This window comes from Myxine glutinosa, chromosome 1 (genome assembly GCF_964187855.1).
Source record: "Myxine glutinosa chromosome 1, kmMyxGlut1.1, whole genome shotgun sequence".
NCBI classification, from domain to species: Eukaryota; Metazoa; Chordata; class Myxini; order Myxiniformes; family Myxinidae; genus Myxine; species Myxine glutinosa.
In genome coordinates, this window is record NC_136261.1 from 105,459,016 (window position 1) to 105,478,220 (window position 19,205).

Below are 19,205 nucleotides of genomic sequence, written 5' to 3' on the forward strand. Positions count from 1 at the left end.
CGGATTTTCTTCCCGTTTTTTTTCAACCGAGTCTAAAACTTTGTTAGCGACTGTGAAAAACGAAATGATATATCGAATTTGATTTGAAATAAAACTGAGAGAGAGAGCAAGACACCACGGGCCTACAAAACGCCTCAAAGCTATGCGAGTTAATAAAATGGTGGATATTACTACTCTCTCAAAGGGGTAAGCCACGCCCCCGGACCGATCGAATGTTACATACAAACACGCAAGATTTCAATTTTATAATTATATAGGTATATATATATATATATATATATATATATATATATATATATATATATATATATATATATATATACATACATACATATATATTGTCCTGTCCATAGCCGATAAAGACCAGCCTTGGACGAATAGCTGGATGGTCTTACTCCCGAGGCGGCAGCCCGAAAATTGGCGGTACTTTTGTCGCACGCGAGACGGAAGGCGGTGTGGCATTTATCTGAACGGAGCACACGGGTTTAATCCAGAACCCACAACAAACAGACTTAACAAGGAATTCAACAGTAATGATTTAATGAAAATAAATCAAAGACAAAAAATGTCAAATGAAATGTTGAGGTAAAAAACCAATTCCTATGTGAGGTACCTCCACATACGGACTCAAATACAGACAAGGAGAAAGACAAAATAAAATAAATGTTCCCTTTTTATAGTGCAGTCACTTAGCTCTAGCCTCGCGAGTTCCTCTGCGAGGTTTGCAGCTGGGGACAAGGCCCAGAGATCGATGTCACTCCGGCGGGACCCCGGCACAAGATGGCGGCCGTGCCATGCCCGAGGTAGCCACCTGTGTGAGGCAAGCAGATAGGACGGCCTCCTTCGCTTTGCTCGTGGCCTCCTCCACCTCTGAAGAGCACCACAGCCAAAACAACACCTTGTAGCGGTTACCTTATTGGGACATAATCCACAGGCACGGGCCAGTGGGGCTTTTGATGGTGTGGGCGTGGTGTGCACGTGGTTGTTGGAGCCATGCCCTCCAAAGAGGGTTTTGGCTTTATAAAAGCTGTTTGAGTTCCGTTCGCGTGAGAAGTTCTGATGGAATAAAGGAGCTTTGAACAACCAGAAATGGCCTCGTCCTCTCGTCCACCGCAACTCCTACATTGGTGACCCCGGCTGCTCCCAAACGTTTTTGGGGGCTTCGAACGAGCATGGCAACACCGACATTGGTGACCCCGGCTGCTCCCGCACGTTTTTGGGGGCTTCAAACGAACATGGCAAGCGCAGTTTCGATCGAACTGCCAGGGTTTTGGGAACGACAGGCGGCCGTTTGGTTCACGGAGGATGAGGCCCAGTTCGCCTTTCAGAACATTTCCGTGGGTGACACGGCGTATTGTTGGGTCGTGTCTGCGCTCGGCTCCTCCTCTGCGACCAGAGTGGTGAGCCTTCTCCAGGATCCTCCGAAGGGACGCAGGTACGAAACGTTGGTGGCACTGCTGCTCGTCTTCTTCACGTGCACTGAGGCCAAGCACTGCTGCTCGTAACCTTCGCGCGCACTGCAGCTGAGCACTGCTTCTCATAACCTGCGCGCGCACTGCGGCCGAGCACCTCCTCTGCGACCAGAGTGGTGAGCCTTCTCCAGGATCCTCCGAAGGGATGCAGGTACGAGACGTTGGCGGCACTGCTGCTTGTCTCCTTCGCGTGCACTGAGGCCAAGCACTGCTGCTCGTAACCTTCGTGCACACTGCGGCCAAGCACTGCTGCTCGTAACCTTCGCGTGCACTGCAGCCGAGCACCTCCTCTGCGACCAGAGTGGTGAGCCTTCTCCAGGATCCACCGAAGGGACGCAGGTACGAGACATTGGCGGCACTGCTGCTCGTCTCCTTCGCGCACACTGAGACCGAGCACTGCTGCTCGTAACCTTCGCGCGCACTGCGGCCGAGCACCTCCTCTGCGACCAGAGTGGTGAGCCTTCTCCAGGATCCTCCGAAGGGATGCAGGTATGAGACGTTGGCGGCACTGCTGTTCATCTCCTTCGCGTGCACTGAGGCCGAGCACTGCTGCTCATAACCTTCATGCGCACTGCGGCCAAGCACTGCTGCTCGTAACCTTCGCGTGCACTGCAGCCGAGCACCTCCTCTGCGACCAGAGTGGTGAGCCTTCTCCAGGATCCTCCGAAGGGACGCAGGTACGAGACATTGGCGGCACTGCTGCTCGTCTCCTTCGCGCGCACTGAGACCGAGCACTGCTGCTCGTAACCTTCGTGCGCACTGCGGCCGAGCACTGCTGCTCATAACCTTCGTGCGCACTGCGGCCGAGCACCTCCTCTGCGACCAGAGTGGTGAGCCTTCTCCAGGATCCTCCAAAGGGATGCAGGTACGAGACATTGGCGGCACTGCTGCTCATCTCCTTCGCGCGCACTGAGGCCGAGCACTGCTGCTCGTAACCTTCGCGCGCACTGCGGCCGAGCACTGCAGCTCGTAACCTTCGCACGCACTGCGGCCAAGCACCTCCTCTGCGACCAGAGTGGTGAGCCTTCTCCAGGATCCTCCGAAGGGACGCAGGTATGAGACGTTGGCGGCACTGCTGCTCGTCTCCTTCGCGCGCACTGAGGCCGAGCACTGCTGCTCGTAACCTTCACACGCACTGCGGCCGAGCACTGCTGCTCGTAACCTTCGCGTGCACTGCGGCCGAGCACCTCCTCTGTGACCAGAGTGGTGAGCCTTGTCCAGGATCCTCCGGAGGGACGCAGGTATGAGACGTTGGCGGCACTGCTGCTCGTCTCCTTCGCACACTGACGCTGGAGGCACTGCTGCTCGTCACCTTCGCACAACTCCTACATACTACAACTACAACTCGCAAAAACTCTACAACTACAACTTGCACAACTACAACTCCTACTCCTACTCTGCAGCCTCGGGAGGCCTGTGAGGAACCTCAGCAGCCTTCCCCGAGGCCTGTGAGGAACCTCAGCAACCTCCCCCGAGGCCTTGACCAGCCCCCTCGGTTGGCTCAACCCCACGGCGGGGCTGTCCCCTGTTGGATAAGTCCCCGGTTGGCCCGCCCACCACCAAGCCGCTCACAGTCCCAGCTCGGGTCATCAGTCGTTTCGGCCGGGTGGTTAAGGCCCCCCGAAAACAGACATTGCCCGTGCGAGTGCATTCTGGGGGGGGGGGGGGAGCGCATGTAGCGGTTACCTTATTGGGACATAATCCACGGGCACGGGCCAGTAGGGCGTTTGATGGTGTGGGCGTTGCATGTGTGCGGTTGTTGGAGCCACGCCCTCCGAAGAGGGTTTTGGCTTTATAAAAGCTGTATGAATTCCATTCGCGTGAGAAGTTCTGTTGGAATAAAGGAGCTTTGAACAACCAGAAATGGCCTCGTCCTCTCATCATCCGCAACTCTTGCAACTTCACAATGTTGCCCACGCAGCCAAGAGCTTCCCACTCTCTTCAAAAATGTGCCCCCAACTCCAAACTCCATCAAGGACCACACAATGGTGCCGCCTTCCTCCTCCAAAAACCCACACCGAAAGAGACAGTGAGACGTGCTCTTCTTCCTCTCCCTCCTCTCGAAGATTCTTGCTCTGACGTCCCCCCGACCAATCGCAAAGCACTTTCAAATCACCCTACGTTCCTCTCGACCAATCACAAACTTTGGGGCATGGCCTGCCGGCTTTGCTTGGTGTGAGTGTTCATTAGGTCGTGGCTTACTTGCCGACCGGCAATGTTCAGGAACCTGTTTGCATGCAGTGGACGATTATTGTTGTTTAATGGAGGCTTTGCATGGCTGGCCTGGTTGTAGTTGTAAAAACGTAGGGACAAGATCACAGAGGGAATATCACGTACTGGGGAGAACTAACCTTAATCCCGAACAAGTTAACACAGATTCACCCCTCGTGTGAAGACACATAAACAATCTTAAGCTCCAGTTTCCCTACTTAAATACATCGAGATGTCTCCTACGCATCCACGGTCCATGCTATAACTATACAATCCTATCTTTACTATGGGATTCCTCCATCTACCACCACAAACGTAACAAAATAGATGTAATAATAATGCAAATGGACAACAACCATCAAATTTAAGCAACATGGCTTGGGAGACTGCCATGCATGCCAATAATGCCATGCACATGTATCTACAGTGCCTTCAGAAAGTATTGTCGTGTGGTTTGGCTCAGTTAAGACCGAGCGTCACCACGGATGAATCGAGCTTAACAAGGCATCCGGGTCAATGGCGGATTTGCTATACACGTGCAGGAGGGAAAAGGAGGGGGGGGGGGGGGGGGAAGAGGAAGAAGCGGCGAGATTTACCTGAGACGATCTCGCCGGCAGTCTTCAACCTGCAGGAAATTAAATCAAGCGAACGAAAACCGAATTCAACGTATAAAAAGAAACACGTTTATTGAACGGAACCTGAGGACAATGGACGCTTCCGTAAATAAATGTCCTAAATCGGGATCCCGCACACCTCACTTCAACAACAGCACAGGGGAAGGAATTAAATAAATGAATTGTCGTGTTATGTTCTGTGGAGCGTCTTATCTGTCTCTGGATGTGTAACGTCCTTCATCCAACGCGGCTCCGGTTGGCACAAAGAAAGGCCTCGATGCGACCCTGTTCGCGCGCTGCTCGGCCCATGTCTGCCGGTGCGTGGCAGGCCTCGCGTCCCCGCGCAAAACAAGCGAGCGGGCATGCAACCCGCCTCCGCAGCCGTGCAACGTCCTCCTCGGGTTCGGCACGGCCCTCCGATGCACCCAACATTCGTGGCGAGCGAGTCGCAGATGAAGGGACCAAACGAGCAGGGCGAGGGCGGAAGGAAGGTCTGGGAAGGCAGAAGCCAAAGCGAGAAGAAAGGTCGAGACGGAGGTCCGGGCAGGATGGATCCAGGAACGAGAAGGGAAAATGTTGGCACGCACACATTCACCACCAAAGTCCGGACCGAAGTGACAAAATGTCCACTGCTCATAATCTCTTCTTCGGCATGCTCTGACATCAGCGGGGCCTCTCCCCAATTCATGAGTCCCCTCCCACCAGTCATGCGACACGCCCACCAATCCCTCGGTGTCCATTCATCGCGTGGTGGGCGTGGCCTTAGCCTGCCCTGCACGATGTTTGTTGCCATGGTGGCATACTGCGCGGCCCCTGCCTGTTGGTTTTTCCGGTCAGTTCTTATGGTCAGTCATTGTAAGGGGGGGATTTAATTAATGTGTGCAAAAAGAGCCATTCTAATGTCTACAAGAGTGCGTTGCCATAAGGGACACAGGTATGATCACCAGGTCTGACACACAGGGGAATTATCTTAGTCCCTACAACTATTTAACACACGAACATCATTGTATGATCACAGGTATACACTTGATCCGACAAACTGGACTAAACACAGAACTTATTACAGGTGAGGTTCCCTATCACGACAGCCGGATACCTACCTATGCAGATCTGCCTGGATATAGATATTCCCCCCTACCCCAAATTCATAACACAGCCCCTCCCCTTCACCAACCCCCCCCCCCTGGAACCGTAGCCCCTGCAAGGTTCACTGCAGGCGCTACCATTCCAAGCTTAACACTTACTGTCTCACACTTAATTAACCAATGAAATAAAGCAGGAGGGCTGTGGGAAGTGAGCCGAAGCGACCTACCTGTTCTCCTTGACAGGCTAATCTCCTTAACAATCATGCAGTCAAATATTTACACTGATTAGAATTCGTTGTTCCTGCAGTGGGAGGAAACAAACAAGAACACTCAAAATCTAACTTAACCACAAACTTTAACCTTAACCAAAACTTCAAAAATTCGTAAAAAACTCGATAAAAATGTACACAGACTCCTTCCGACAGACCGCGTCCCCCGGTGGATGCCACAAGACGCAACATTACCTGTGGGGCCATCCCAATGCACCCCTAAATTTCCACGGGCTCTGTCCTGGTGTTGCAGGTGAGTGACATGGCTCGGGGGATTTCGCCCACATTCATTCAACACAAACCCATAACCATTCATTCTCATTCCAAAAATCAGCAAGACATTTCAAAAATCAACAAAACACTTACTTCACCCCCCTGCAGGACCATGGCATAGATGTCATTTCACAGTGTGTGTATTTCTCTCAACTAGGCAGCGGGGAGGTACCGCACAATCAAGATGGTGGGGGCGCTTCAGGCTGTGGTGCCCGCAGTCCCAAAAACAAGTCACTTGACTTAGAAGTTCATTGCCCTCCCTCCCTTTACCTCTTGGCCCCGTGACAGTCAAACAGCCCTTTCCGCCGTTACCCCGCCGATGGGGGTCTCCACACTCCAGACTCTGTTGCCTCCTGCATCCGCGCAGCACACGGGTCGCTGGGAGTCTTCCACTACAAGGCGCCCAAACAGACCCTCCACCGACGGCTCCAATTTCCAGATACGACTGGCTGCCAGGGGTAATTGCCCCAGAGGTGGGGGGGGGGGGCAATCATCGCTCCTCAGAGCTTGATCTGTACCTGCGTACACGCACACCTTCCCCACCCACAAAATCCCCAAAACACATTTCCTCCCCTGCTGCCATTCAATTCTCCAACACATTTCCAGAGATGGTCACAAAAAGTTGTTCAAGAGTTGCCATGGCCTGCATTCATGTAAAATCCCAATTCACAGTTCACCATTTCCAAAAGCACATTTCAATACACTGTCACTCATAACTCAATTTCCAAACTCACGACCACATAAAAACATATCACCTCTACACAAAAACAAACGCCACCCACAAGACACTGTGTGGCACACATTCCATCCCCCTCACCGGCCATGCCATCACTCTCACCTGCCCCCAACTCCAAAGTACATGTCCCCAATTTACATAAGCAAGTCCTGAAGCCTGGGACAGTAACCATCAAGGCCTTAACCCTACCTTGATGTGCAGGTATTTACCGGTTGGTCAGGTCCAAAGTGCCATCCACCCTCAAAATCCCCAAATTTCCCATTGGGCCTATCAAATTTCTCCAAATTTCACTTTTGTCCCACTGCACTGGCAGGTATGTGGATCCGCATCCAAAGGTGCACTGTACAAAACAACTACATGTGGCTACAACAACTCCACACCTCTACCATGCAAGGGTCATCAGGACAAGGTGAGCAGTCAAAACGCCAACATGGCCCATAAGTGTCCATAAGGGTGCGACCCACCATCCATCCTTCGGCCCCCCTGTGAGGAACATGGCTGTACCAGCCCCAGCTGCCCAATGTGGTGAGCACCTGCTGCCAACAACACTCACTCACACAACCTCGGCCCTGGGGAAGACGGTCGCAGTGCGTGGCATCCACCCTCACATCACCTAAGCCGCCCTCATCCCCCAGTCCACACAACTGGAGCCCCCAATGCCCACCTGCACTTGGCCACGCCAAGGTCCAGCAGACAGCCATGCTCCACCAGGAGACCCACCCAGAAGACATGGTCCACACACCTCGGACACCCATAGCCCCACGTTGACCCTCAGACTATCCAACTACATCCCTACAACCCCGCATCCCAAATATTGGCACAATCGCCCCCGCAACCAGTTGAGGGCTGTGTCCTTCTACCTTATCAATTTTATCCCAGCCTCCAGCACTTTGATCTAAACACACCTGGATCAATAATGGTGCCACTGTGCAGTGTCCACCATTTCTCTTCACAAAATTCACCCTTAAATTTGCATCTAACCCTCAGATTACCCATGCCAAACATTTTTCACATTTCACTAATTTCACCAAAAAAAGGATGCTTTGCCATACACATGCCAGCCGAGCATGGCCCATATGCTCGGCACGTTACACATTCCCGATTCAACAATCCCATGGCTCTCTTCCCAAGCTGAGAGTCCACAAATCATAACGGAACATCTGTGGAAGATCATTCCCACACCATCACATTCCACAGATGCCCCAATGGTTGTCCGGTGGACTATCCCATTCCTGTCCATGCGGTTCGACCCGCGTCCATAGACCAGCACAGCATGGCAGGTCACCACATGCTGGCTGTCCCAGAGTCTCAGGGAGAGGGTGTCAGGCCGCCTGCCTGGGCGGTCACCACATCAGGCCCATGTTGGCCCTCCACGATGCCACCACAAAAGCGTGACCCACAACACCTCCCCCTAGTGGTCCTCAATATACGCCATCCTAGGCATGTGAGAAACCACCTCAGACCCCCTGGAGGTTGTAGCCCCCACCAGGGTCCGGTGACCGTGCCAGCCAGAACCACCCACTCCAGCGGCGCCCCGATGGACAAGGGACGCCAAACTCCACCAGACCCCCTGTGGGGCCCAGGTCGAACCACGACACCCATGGCTGGACCCCACGTCCTAATCCCGCCAGCCCAACCCCCAGCTGGCTGGCATACCCAAATTTTGAAAGGGGCAACTTTTCCCCGAGGCCATCCCCAATGACCTCTTCTGGTCCAAATTCCGCAGCCCGGGGACCAACTCCCCCCAAGGCTGCTCTAAATCCAACTCCCATTCAAATGTAATTTTCTTTTAAAAAATTTCACCACCTGTGCCAAACCGCAGCTGCAGGTAACAACTCCTCCCTCAGATTGTTCTGCCCCTCCCTGCAGCTGTTCCAAAATCCCTACGGGGACGAAATCGTCTGAGGCTCGATCTCCCGACTCATATCCATCCGAATCCAGCTCGGAGCCAAAACACTCCCCCAGCTGGGTATGTAATTTCGGAGCCTCTTGTACCGAATCGTTATGCATGGTAAGGATCCCCTCGGTCACCTCAACTGCCTCCTCAGACCAACTCACCTCATCCCCCAAATTCCTTTGGGCCTGCCCAAACTCTACCCTCATGGGACTGTCCCAGGTCCCCAACCGCTGGATCAAATCATTTTCATCACCATTACAAATTATTTCTGGCCCCCACAAGCCTCCATCAATAAATACACGGTCCGGCCCCGTTACCCGGACCCCCAATAATGTTACCGCCTCTTGCTCTGCACCACTGCACCTGTGCAACAAGGACTCCAATCCATCCCCCGGTCAGGGTGTTGTGGCATCCACCCGGCCCCGACAACCCTCCAGGCCCCCATGTATCAAACATTCCCCATTTACCTCTTGGCACTCCCCATTTACCTCTTGGCACTGCCCAATTTACCTCTTGGCACTCCCCATTTACCTCTTGGCACTCCCCATTTACCTCTTGGCACTCCCCATTTACCTCCACACATGCCGAAATCAAATTTTCCCCATTTAAATTAAATTAAATTTCTACCTTCCCCATTTCCTTCCCACAGTGATTCCAATTTTGCTGCCATTCCCGTTGCAATTCCCTGCTCCTGAGCCCCATGCACATCAGCATGGGCTGCACTCTCTTCCATTCCATTGATCAATTCCCCCCATTCAGATTGAATTTCTGCCACCCTTGGCTTCTCCAGCATTTCCTCCCCCTGTTCACTCATTCCCTTCATTTCGTTACTCATTCGCTCACTCTGAGCATCCAGTTTAACCAACAATCGTTCCTCACGCTCCTTCTGAGCATCCATTTTCTTTATCATTACCTTCATTCCCATCATCATTTGCTCAATTGCAGCCTGGAAAGACAAAGGAGACGTCTCTGTAGCGAGGGAAATTCCATCCCTGCTCTCCACCACATCTACATCTGACTCACTTCCAAGGCTCTCCGCACCTTCCACCCTTTCTCCTTCCATATCACGTATCTCTTCCATCCGTGGAGAAGAGGTAGCTTTCCCACGCGTATTTTACCTCAGGAATCGTTTTTTTTTTGTTTTTTTTTTGTATACAGAGTCGAGGCTCGTGAAAGAGCTAACATTTATCAAACAAACAAATCAAACAAACAAGCAAACAAAGTATATAAAAAGGGGAGCGGTCGACAAGATGAGGAGAGAAGGGGAGGAAGCACACAAACACAACATTTGAGAGCAGGGACATCGGGAGATGTGTGGGAGGGAGAGGGCCTGGGGGGAGGCAGGATAGGTATAAAACGCAAGGACACCAAGGACTTCCAGGAAAGAAGTCAAAAGTCACCTCAAAAAAGTGGATTTGCGGTGAAATTAGTGGGGGTAGAAAAGATCAAGGTTTTGGATTGGGGAAGATAAGAGATGGTGGTGAACAGCCGTTTTAAAGACCTGGAGGGAGGAGTGGGATTGAAGAGAGTGAGGGAGTTTGTTCCAGAGGCGGGAGAAAAGAGGAATTAGTGAGTGAAGGTGAGCAGAGAGTCTTGATTTTGGCAGTTTAACCATAAGTGGGTTGCAGGCAGATCTTGTGCGACCTGTAGGAATATTTGGGGGACAGAGCCCAGAGAGAGCTGGGGGAGCAAGGCCGGAGAGGAGTCGGTAGAAGACGGAAAGACCACCAACCTGCCTGCGGTGAGTAAGTGGAAGGCCCTCGGAGATAGCATCATCGCGGGAGATTCCAATGATTCTGAACGCTTTGGTTTCAACAGCCTGAAGACGAGCTATGTGTGAGGCAGGAGCACCAGCCCAGAGGGGAGAGCAGTACTCCATTGAGCTGCGGATGAAAGCCTTGTATGTGGTGAGGAGCTCAGGTGTGCCAAGGAAGGACATCGCACGACGGAGGATGCCCAGTAGGCGACTGGCTTTGGAGGCCAGCTTGGAAATGTGGTTTTCCCAGGAAAGATCATGGCAGATAGTGAGACCCAAAAGCTTGATTGACAGAACTTCTTGGAGAGGATTATTCAGAAAGTAGATGGGAGGGTTGTCCAGTCGGTCTTTTCGGAGAGACATCGTAAGAGTGTGAGATTTGTCAGGATTGAAAGACATGTTCCACTTCTTTGCCCAGTCTGTGATTTTGTCCAGGTCTCCAGAGAGTGAGGAGGCTGCAGACTGCCGATCTGAGGGATGAGGAATGGAGCGGCAGAGAGTGGAGTCATCAGCAAAGAGATAGAGAGGATTTTCAAGAGAGTCAGAGAGATCATTGATGAAGACCAGAAAAAGCACAGGGCCCAGAACACTGCCTTGGGGAACTCCAGCCTGAACAGGAAGAGGAGATGAGAGAAACCCATTCAGGGCCACACGTTGACTACGACTAGAGAGGAAGTCCGCCAGCCATGCGTGGAGATTTCCATGGATACAAAAGGAGGAGAGTTTGGTGAGCAGAGCGGGGTGCCAGACCGTATCGAAGGCACCTGATATGTCGAGGGAGACAGCTCTAATTTCCTGTTTGGCATTGTGGACCTACATCCATTGTTGAGACAGCAGAAGCAGCATGTCCAGAGTAGAGTGACTTGGTCTGAAACCAAATTGATGATCAGAGATCAAGCCATTGGAGAAGAGGAAAGATTTCATATCCGAAGCAATGATGGATTCCATGACTTTGCTGATAATTGGGAGAAGGCTGATTGGTCTGTAGTTGCTAGGATTTGTTTTTGCACCTTTTTGTGCAAAGCGGTGATGTTGGCTGATTTCCAAGCAGATGGCAGTTGACCTTGAGCAAATGAGAGGGTGAAGAGAACAGAGAGAGGGAGTGAAAGAGCGGAAGAACAGGATTTTAGGACCCGTGGGCTGATGCCGTCAGCACGATTTAAATTTAATGACGTGCCTTTCCCATCGTGCAAGGCCCAATCGACTATTCCAATTTATCGCCTCGACTATGAAAACATTTTCTCCAAATTCTCTTCACTCTTGACACCAATTATACAAAAGGGTTCAATCCCACTCCTGACTACCTGTTGTCATGTGGTTTGGCTCAGTTAAGACCGAGCGTAAACATGGATGAATCGAGCTTAACGAGGCATCCGGGTCAATGGCGGACTTGCTTTGCACGTGCAGGAGGAAGGGGGGGCGGGGGGGGGGAGAGGAAGAAGTAGCGAGATTTACCTGAGACGATCTCGCCGGCAGTCTTCAACCTGCAGGAAATTAAATCAAGCGAACGAAAACCGAATTCAATGTATAAAAAGAAAGACGTTTATTGAACGGAACCTGAGAACAATGGACGCGTCGGTAAATAAATGTCCTAAATCGGGATCCTGCACACCGCACTTCAACAACAGCACAGGGGAAGGAATTAAATAAAAGAATTGTCGTGTTATGTTCTGTGGTGTGTCTTATCTGTCTCTGGATGTGTAACGTCCGTCGTCCAACGCGGCTCCGGTTGGCACGAAGAAAGGCCTCGATGCGCCCACGTTCACGCGCTGCTACGCTGCTAGGCGGAAGGAAGGTCTGGGAAAGCAGAAGCCAAAGCGAGAAGAAAGGTTGAGACAGAGGTCCGGGCAGGATGGATCCAGGAACGAGAAGGGAAAATGTTGGCATACACACGTTCACCACCAAAGTCCGGACCGAAGTGACAAAATGTCCGCCGCTCCAAGTCTCTTTTTGGCATGCTCTGACGTCAGCCGGGCCTCTCCCCAATTCACGAGTCCCATCCCACCAGTCGTGCGACCCGCCCACCAACCCCTCGGTGTCCATCCATCGCGCGGTGGGCGTGGCCTTAGCCTGCCTTGCACGATGTTTGTCGCCACAGTGACGTACAGCGCGGCCGCTGCCTGTTGGTTTTTCCGGTCAGTTCTTATGGTCAGTCATTGTAAGGTGGGGGATTTAATTAATGTGTACACTAAGGGCCTATCTAATGTCTACAAGAGTGCGTTGCCATAAGGGACACAGGTCTGATCACCAGGTCTGACACACAGGGGAATCATCTTAGTCCCTACAACTATTTAACACACGGACATCCTTGTATGATCACAGGTATACACTTGATCCGACAAACCGGGCTAAACACAGAAATTACAGGTGAGGTTCCCTATCACGACAGCCGGACACCTACCGATGCAGATCTACGTGGATCTAGATATTACCCCCTACCCCAAATTCATAATAATATTCACACCCCTTGACTTTCACGTTTTGTTGTGTTACAGGCTGAATTTAAAATGGATTAAATTGAGATTTTTTCTCACCGATCTACACATAGTACCCTGTAATGTCAAAGAGGAATATTTGTTTTTAGAATTTTTTATTAAAAAAAAATGAAAAATGAAAAGCAAAATATAGAATTTACATAATTATTCAACACCCTGAGTCAAAACTTCATAGAAGTGCCTTTGGCAGCGATGATGGTCTTGAGTCTCCTTGGGTATGTCTGTATGGATTTATGCACAGAAAGGTACTTCATGCTTTAATCAAGGCACGTACTGCCATGTTCAGTGAAGTCACACTGCTGTGTTACGTAAAGCCAGTTATCAATGCATTCTGCACTCAACATGGATATGCACTCAACTCATCATATGTAGCAACTGTGGCATGAATTAGCTCTGAAAACAGGGCCAACACATGTTGTACAAAAGTGCATTCCATCCCTAAACTCGACAGTAGAAATCACTCATGTTTAACATCAAGTGACATCTTCACCAGGGTTCTCCAAAGCTCTTCCAACACCACTGAAGCCAATTGTGGAGATTAGGATTACAAACCCACCCAATGACATCACAGCTTCTGGAAATGTGGTTGTGCCAGCACAAGATTCATGTTATATAGACATCTTTTCCCATTTTGCTTGTGGAAACCAAAACCAAGGCAATGCTAAGTAACCCAACGAGTTTGCCACAGCCAGGGGTGATATAGTTGGAAGAATTTCCATGAAAGGATATAAACTCCATACCTGTCCCTGGCAGAAGAGCTTCTTGTAGTGGAAATGGTGGGCGATCCGACAGTTTATGGCCATTTTGCAACAGGGCTTCCTTGACAGCGTGGTAACCACTGACAACTACCATGGGAAGGGAACCGAGGTAACAGCCGCACACGAGTCCATATTGCTTGACCATCTGCCAAGACAAAAAGGAGTAAAAATATGTAAAAAGTGCAGTTTCCTCAGCACCAGTAATTTGATTTCTTAAGTAAGTCCCCTGTATTTGTATTCCAGTGATAGGACTGTTTGTGCTAAAGGAGTCATAGTGCATGTGGTAATGTGGTATTATGGCAGAGTAGTAATGAAGAATCTTGAGTGCTATTCAAGAGATTATGAGTTCAAATCTGATAGAATTCAGTTACATTCATAACGCACATATAACATCTCATTCATTAAATGGCAATATAAACTTCTGCTTTATTTCATTCTGACCAAGCATAAGTCATCAATAAATTGAAGGGGGAATATACAGAATGTCTATACAACAGTTAGCAGGGAACTTCAATAGCTGATAGTATCTATCTTAGGAATGAGGCGAGATACAAGCAGAAATGGAGGAAATAAAGAAACTGCCAGAAGTAGAACGGAACTCAGTAGAGCGCATTTCTCCGCCAGACTGAACAGTTTACATTTTGTATCCCACTGATAGGCCGGATCGAGATTCGGACTGTTCTGTGTACCCTGCCCCAGCCCTCTCTCTTACATAGATCTCCTGATGTCCCTGTTCTCTACTGTTCTCTACTGTTATTGTACTTCCCTCTCTCTCCCCCTCGTCTCCCACTCCTCTTATGATATGTTCTACGTGTTAGCTCTCATACGAGCCTAGACTTATTATACAAAAACAAACAAAAAAAAACCAGTCGAATCAGCTTGTTCTTATAACCTAACCAACTCATCCACCTAGTTTTGTCATAACTTGTCAACAACATTTTGAGATATCATGCTTTGTTTCATTTTTGGCTCCATCTCTCAATGGTGAAGAAACACTTATAACTAGAAGAGCACTCGGTAGAGCGCATACCTCCGCCAGGCTGAACAGTTCATGTTTTGTATCCCACTGATAGACCGGATCTGCATCTGGACCTGAACCAAAATCAAATCAGTTTGTTCTTGTCACCTACCCAACTCATCCACCAAGTTTAGTCATAACTCGTCCATCACTTTTTTAACTATCATGTTATATATCGCTTTTCGCCCAATCTCTCAATGGTGAAGAATCACTTAAAAATTAAATAATTCTCGTATCTGAATCCATATTCAGATCTTCACCAAATTCGAATCGATTTGTCCTTGTCACGCACACAACCTCCCCAACAAATTTGGTCCAAATCCGTCCATAACTTTTTGAGATATCCTGCTATGTATAGTTTTTGGCCCTATCTCCCAATGGTGAAGAATCACTTTAAAAATTCCGCTAGCCGGATCCAAATCCGGATCTTCACCAAAATCGAATAATTTCGTTCTTGTCATATATATTACCTCTCTGCCAAATTTTGTCCGAATCCGTCCACAACTTTTTGAGATATCTTGTTCACAGACAGACACACAGAAAAACAAACAAACAAACAGACAGCGGTGAAAACATAACCTCCATCCACCGAATTAAATAATTATCGTATCCGGATCCATGTTCGGATCTTCACCAAAATCGAATCAATTCGTCTTTGTGAGACAGCCAATCTCTCCACCAAATTTCGGCCGAATCCGTGCACATCATTTTGAGATATCCTGTTCACAGACAAACAAACAGACAAACAGGGGTGAATACATAACCTCTGTCCATCTTTGTTTGCAGATGTAAAAATTAAGGCATGATAAAGCTCCGAGTCAGATAATATACAACCAAGAGTATTGACGGAAGTACGGAGCAGAAAAATGTAATGTTAACCAATATCTTGAACACCTCATTGAAGGCGGGACAGGTACCAGAGGATTGGACAGTAGCAAAAGTAACACCGTTATTTAAGAAAGGATTCAGAAAACAATTGAGGAACATATTGTCTATTTTCCGTATAATCTATCTATAATGCCAGTAATCTCTGTGTGTCTGTCTGTGTGTTTGTCTGTGACCGCTGTTTCTCGACAACCACGGGTCCGATATACTTGAAACTTGCCAGGTATATTGCTGGGGACCCGAGGATGTGCCTTTTCAAGGTTTGAAATTAATCGGACAAGTACCTACCGAGCTATGTCCAAAAAACGCTTCAACCAATCAGAGAGCAGCGAGCTATCACGTGTGCCGAACCGTTAATGCAATGCAAGCGTTAATGCGTTAATGCAAGGCTTTTCTTTTTTTCCCTCTTCTCTTTCTACTTTTCCTTGCGATTAAATTGCAAACAGCCAAAATACGTTGGCGCTAATTGAATAATTGGCCCTTAACACTAAAATAATCGTAACTGCGATATGCCAACTTCCGGACAGTGCAGCCTTCCATGTTGTTGTTGTTTGCAGCAGCTGTTTGCAGCAAGGCAAGGCTTTTCTTTTTTCCCTCTTCTCTTTCTACTTTGCCTTGCGATTAAATTGCAAACAGCCAAAATACGTTGGCGCTAATTGAATAATTGGGCATTATGTTTTACAACTAATAAAAACGAATTTGCGATTCATTCGCTTTCCTGCGCGTTTGTGTACGCGATGGCGATTTCTTTACCAAACTCCGGAAGCCGTTCGCTTTGGACCAAACCATTGCATGTAAATAGAGGGGGGGGGTTCTGTGGTCGTTGCGAATGGACCAAACCATTCATGTAAATAGAGGGGGGGGATTGTCACTGTACTCGCAAGCCGTTCGCCGTTCGCTTTGGCGTTGCGAATGGACCAAACCATTTCATGTAAATAGAGGGGGGGGATATAATTTTAGATAGATATATAGTACGGGCATATATATAGTACGGGCATGCCCTAGTAATAATAATAATAATAATTCATTTATTTTGTATAGCGCTTTTCAAGAAGCCCAAAGGCGCTTTGACAGAGTGGAAAACATAATGCATAACAATACATGAAAACAACAATTGCAAAAAGACAAGAATCAATAGGGAAATATTTAAAGCAAAAGGAGGGAGAAGGAGAAGAGATAGTCAGGGGTTAAATGCTGTGGGTTGAATGTTGAATGCAGTGTTGAACAGGTAGGTCTTTAGTGAGGTTTTGAATGTGGTGAGTGAGGAGGAGTCTCTGATGGTGTGAGGTAGTGAGTTCCAGAGGGTGGGAGCAGCGATGGAGAAGGCCCTGTCCCCCCAGGATCTGAATTTGGTCCGGATGGGGGGGGGGGGTCAGGAGGTTGGTACCAGCAGAGCGGAGGTTGCGGGTGGGAGTGTGTCTGGAGAGGAGGTCAGCCAGGTAGGATGGGGCCAGGTTATGGAGGGCTTTGTATGTCAAGAGGAGGATTTTGTACTGGATTCTCTGGGGGATGGGGAGCCAGTGAAGCTTGTAAAGGACGGGGGTGATGTGGTCACGGGTCCGGGAATGGGTGAGTAGACGGGCAGCGGAGTTCTGAATGTATTGGAGTTTATTGGTGATTTTTGAGGGTGAACCATAGGTGTATGGAGGGTGTATGGAGCACATAGCTATGAGTAGCATCATTAGCTGAGGAAGGGGTGCGGTTGTGCCGCTAATGCAACTTTCCCTGTATGTTAGGGAAGGAATTTGGAATTTTTCCATGGTTCCGGCGATTGCTCGCCTTTTCTTCGCGAAAGACACCATGGGATACTTACCGTCCACATGGATAGGGAATAATTTGGAACGATTTGAAACGAATTAAAGGGGGTTCAATGGATGAAGTATAACGAATCTTTCAAAAAGCTTCAGCCAAGGTATCACATGGAAGGCTGTTGGCCAAGGTGAGGGCTTGTCGAGTGGCTGGTACAGTCGCTAACTGGATTGGAAACTGGATTAGTGATAGGAAGCAAAGAGGAGGATGTGAGTGAGTGGGAGGATGTTGCTGGGAAGTTGCACGAAGTGCAGTACCTCAGGGATCAATCAGGACTAGAAACATTATTATTCATAATTTACATCAAATATTTGGACAGTGTGGTTAAGAGTAGACTTTCTAAATTTGCAGATGACTCAAAGCTTGGAGGTAAGGTAGATAACAGATGGGGAGAGGGAATGATCAGACTCAGGAAAGTATTGATACTTTAATAAATTGGGCAAAAGTTTGGCAAATTGGTTGGTGGATCACTTAGTTTAACAAAAACAAATGTAAGGGGCTGAAGATAGGTAAGAATAATTAAAGAGAAGTCCAAGGTGTGCCATCGCAAAATGAAGATATAGATTACATAATGCAAGGGGCAGTTCTGGAGCATGTCAAACAAGAGAAGGATCTGGTGGTAGTAGTAGATGTTGGGTGAGGTTTTAGGTTGTATTTGCAGGAGGATCAATGATAAATCAAGAGGTAGTGGTAACTCTGTGCAGGAATTTAGTTATAGGCCTCATCTGGAATATTATCTGCCATTTTGGTCACCATATCTGAGGAAGGACAAAGTTGCCATGGAGAGGATATGCTTGTGGAGCAATTAGATTGATCCCGGGCCTAGCTAGACTCAACTATGAGGAGAGGCTGAGAGAGACAGAACTTTTTACATTAGAAAAGAGGTGATTAGAAACAGATATGAAGGTGATGTTTAACATAATTATGGGTATTGACAAAAAAGTGGTGATTGGACTTCCGTTTCCGGTCTTGCTGGCGACGGTTCGTTTTTTCGCAGGTCTCCACGCTCTCCATCGAAATCGAAGTTAAGTCATTGTTCCAATTTGTATTTTCGTTATAACTGTATTTCTTTTATGGTGTATGTACGTTTATTGTCCCGTCAAAGATTTTCGGTGCAAATCTTTCATACCTGTATTGAAAATCGCGTTAATTCGTGTCGTCTCGAGGTCTTGTACAGTGTACACTGTACAACCTTGAGGCTTTGTTTTTCTCTCAGCGCCTGTCGTTTGTGATCCAATAACTTTCGTTCTCTGTTTTCGCAGTCTTTCCACCCCAAAGCCTACTTCCTTATGTAAATCTCAACTAAAAAAAAAACAAAAAAAAAAGACTACCTTCTGTGTGCTCATTCGTTTATTCATTCTTATTCGTTCGTTCGTTCTTCGACCACGTGTTTCTCCCCCATTTCCCCAGATAGATTGTCAAATTTCAATTCGTTATTTTATCGTCCATGTGATATTGTTTGATTATAGTTAGTTTTGGTTTGAATTTCCTGTAACTCGTAATTAATTAATCGTTTTCTGCTCATCGTGTGTGGCCTTGTAGTTGTACCCCCGTCGGTGTTTTGTTAACTTAAGTGTGTTTTGCTTGGCTCTTGGTTTTTTCCCTTCTACCCCGAACATAATACTGTCTAACGTTCTAAATCCCCACCCCCCCCCCCCAAAAAAAAACAAAAAAAAACAAAAACATTTATTTTCTTTTCTCCACGTGTACTGTTGTCTCATCCTGTATTTTCTGTCCAGGTGTGCTGTTCGCCCCACCCCCATTATCTCCTTGCCATCCACCGTTTGCCCTGTTCACGTGACTCGTGGTGGTCCCTCTCGGCTCTCCCCCCGTTGGTATTTTTGTGCATATAAGATTGTTCATAGTTCTGTTTAAATATTTTTAAATATGTTTAACCTTTCCCCTTCTGTTTTTTATTCAGTGGTAT

At 48.4% G+C, this 19,205-nt stretch overlaps 1 protein-coding gene across 3 annotated transcripts in view; it reads right to left on the minus strand.

The window, feature by feature from the left end:
* Positions 1 to 19,205, minus strand: part of LOC137427237 (cytochrome P450 2J2) — a 149,010-nt gene that overhangs the window by 89,905 nt on the left and 39,900 nt on the right. For all 3 annotated transcript variants that reach the window (XM_068116600.2, XM_068116591.2, XM_068116582.2), the window contains exon 3: positions 13,549 to 13,711. In XM_068116600.2, coding sequence (XP_067972701.2) covers positions 13,549 to 13,711 — 163 coding nt within the window. The remainder of the gene's footprint in view (positions 1 to 13,548; positions 13,712 to 19,205) is intronic.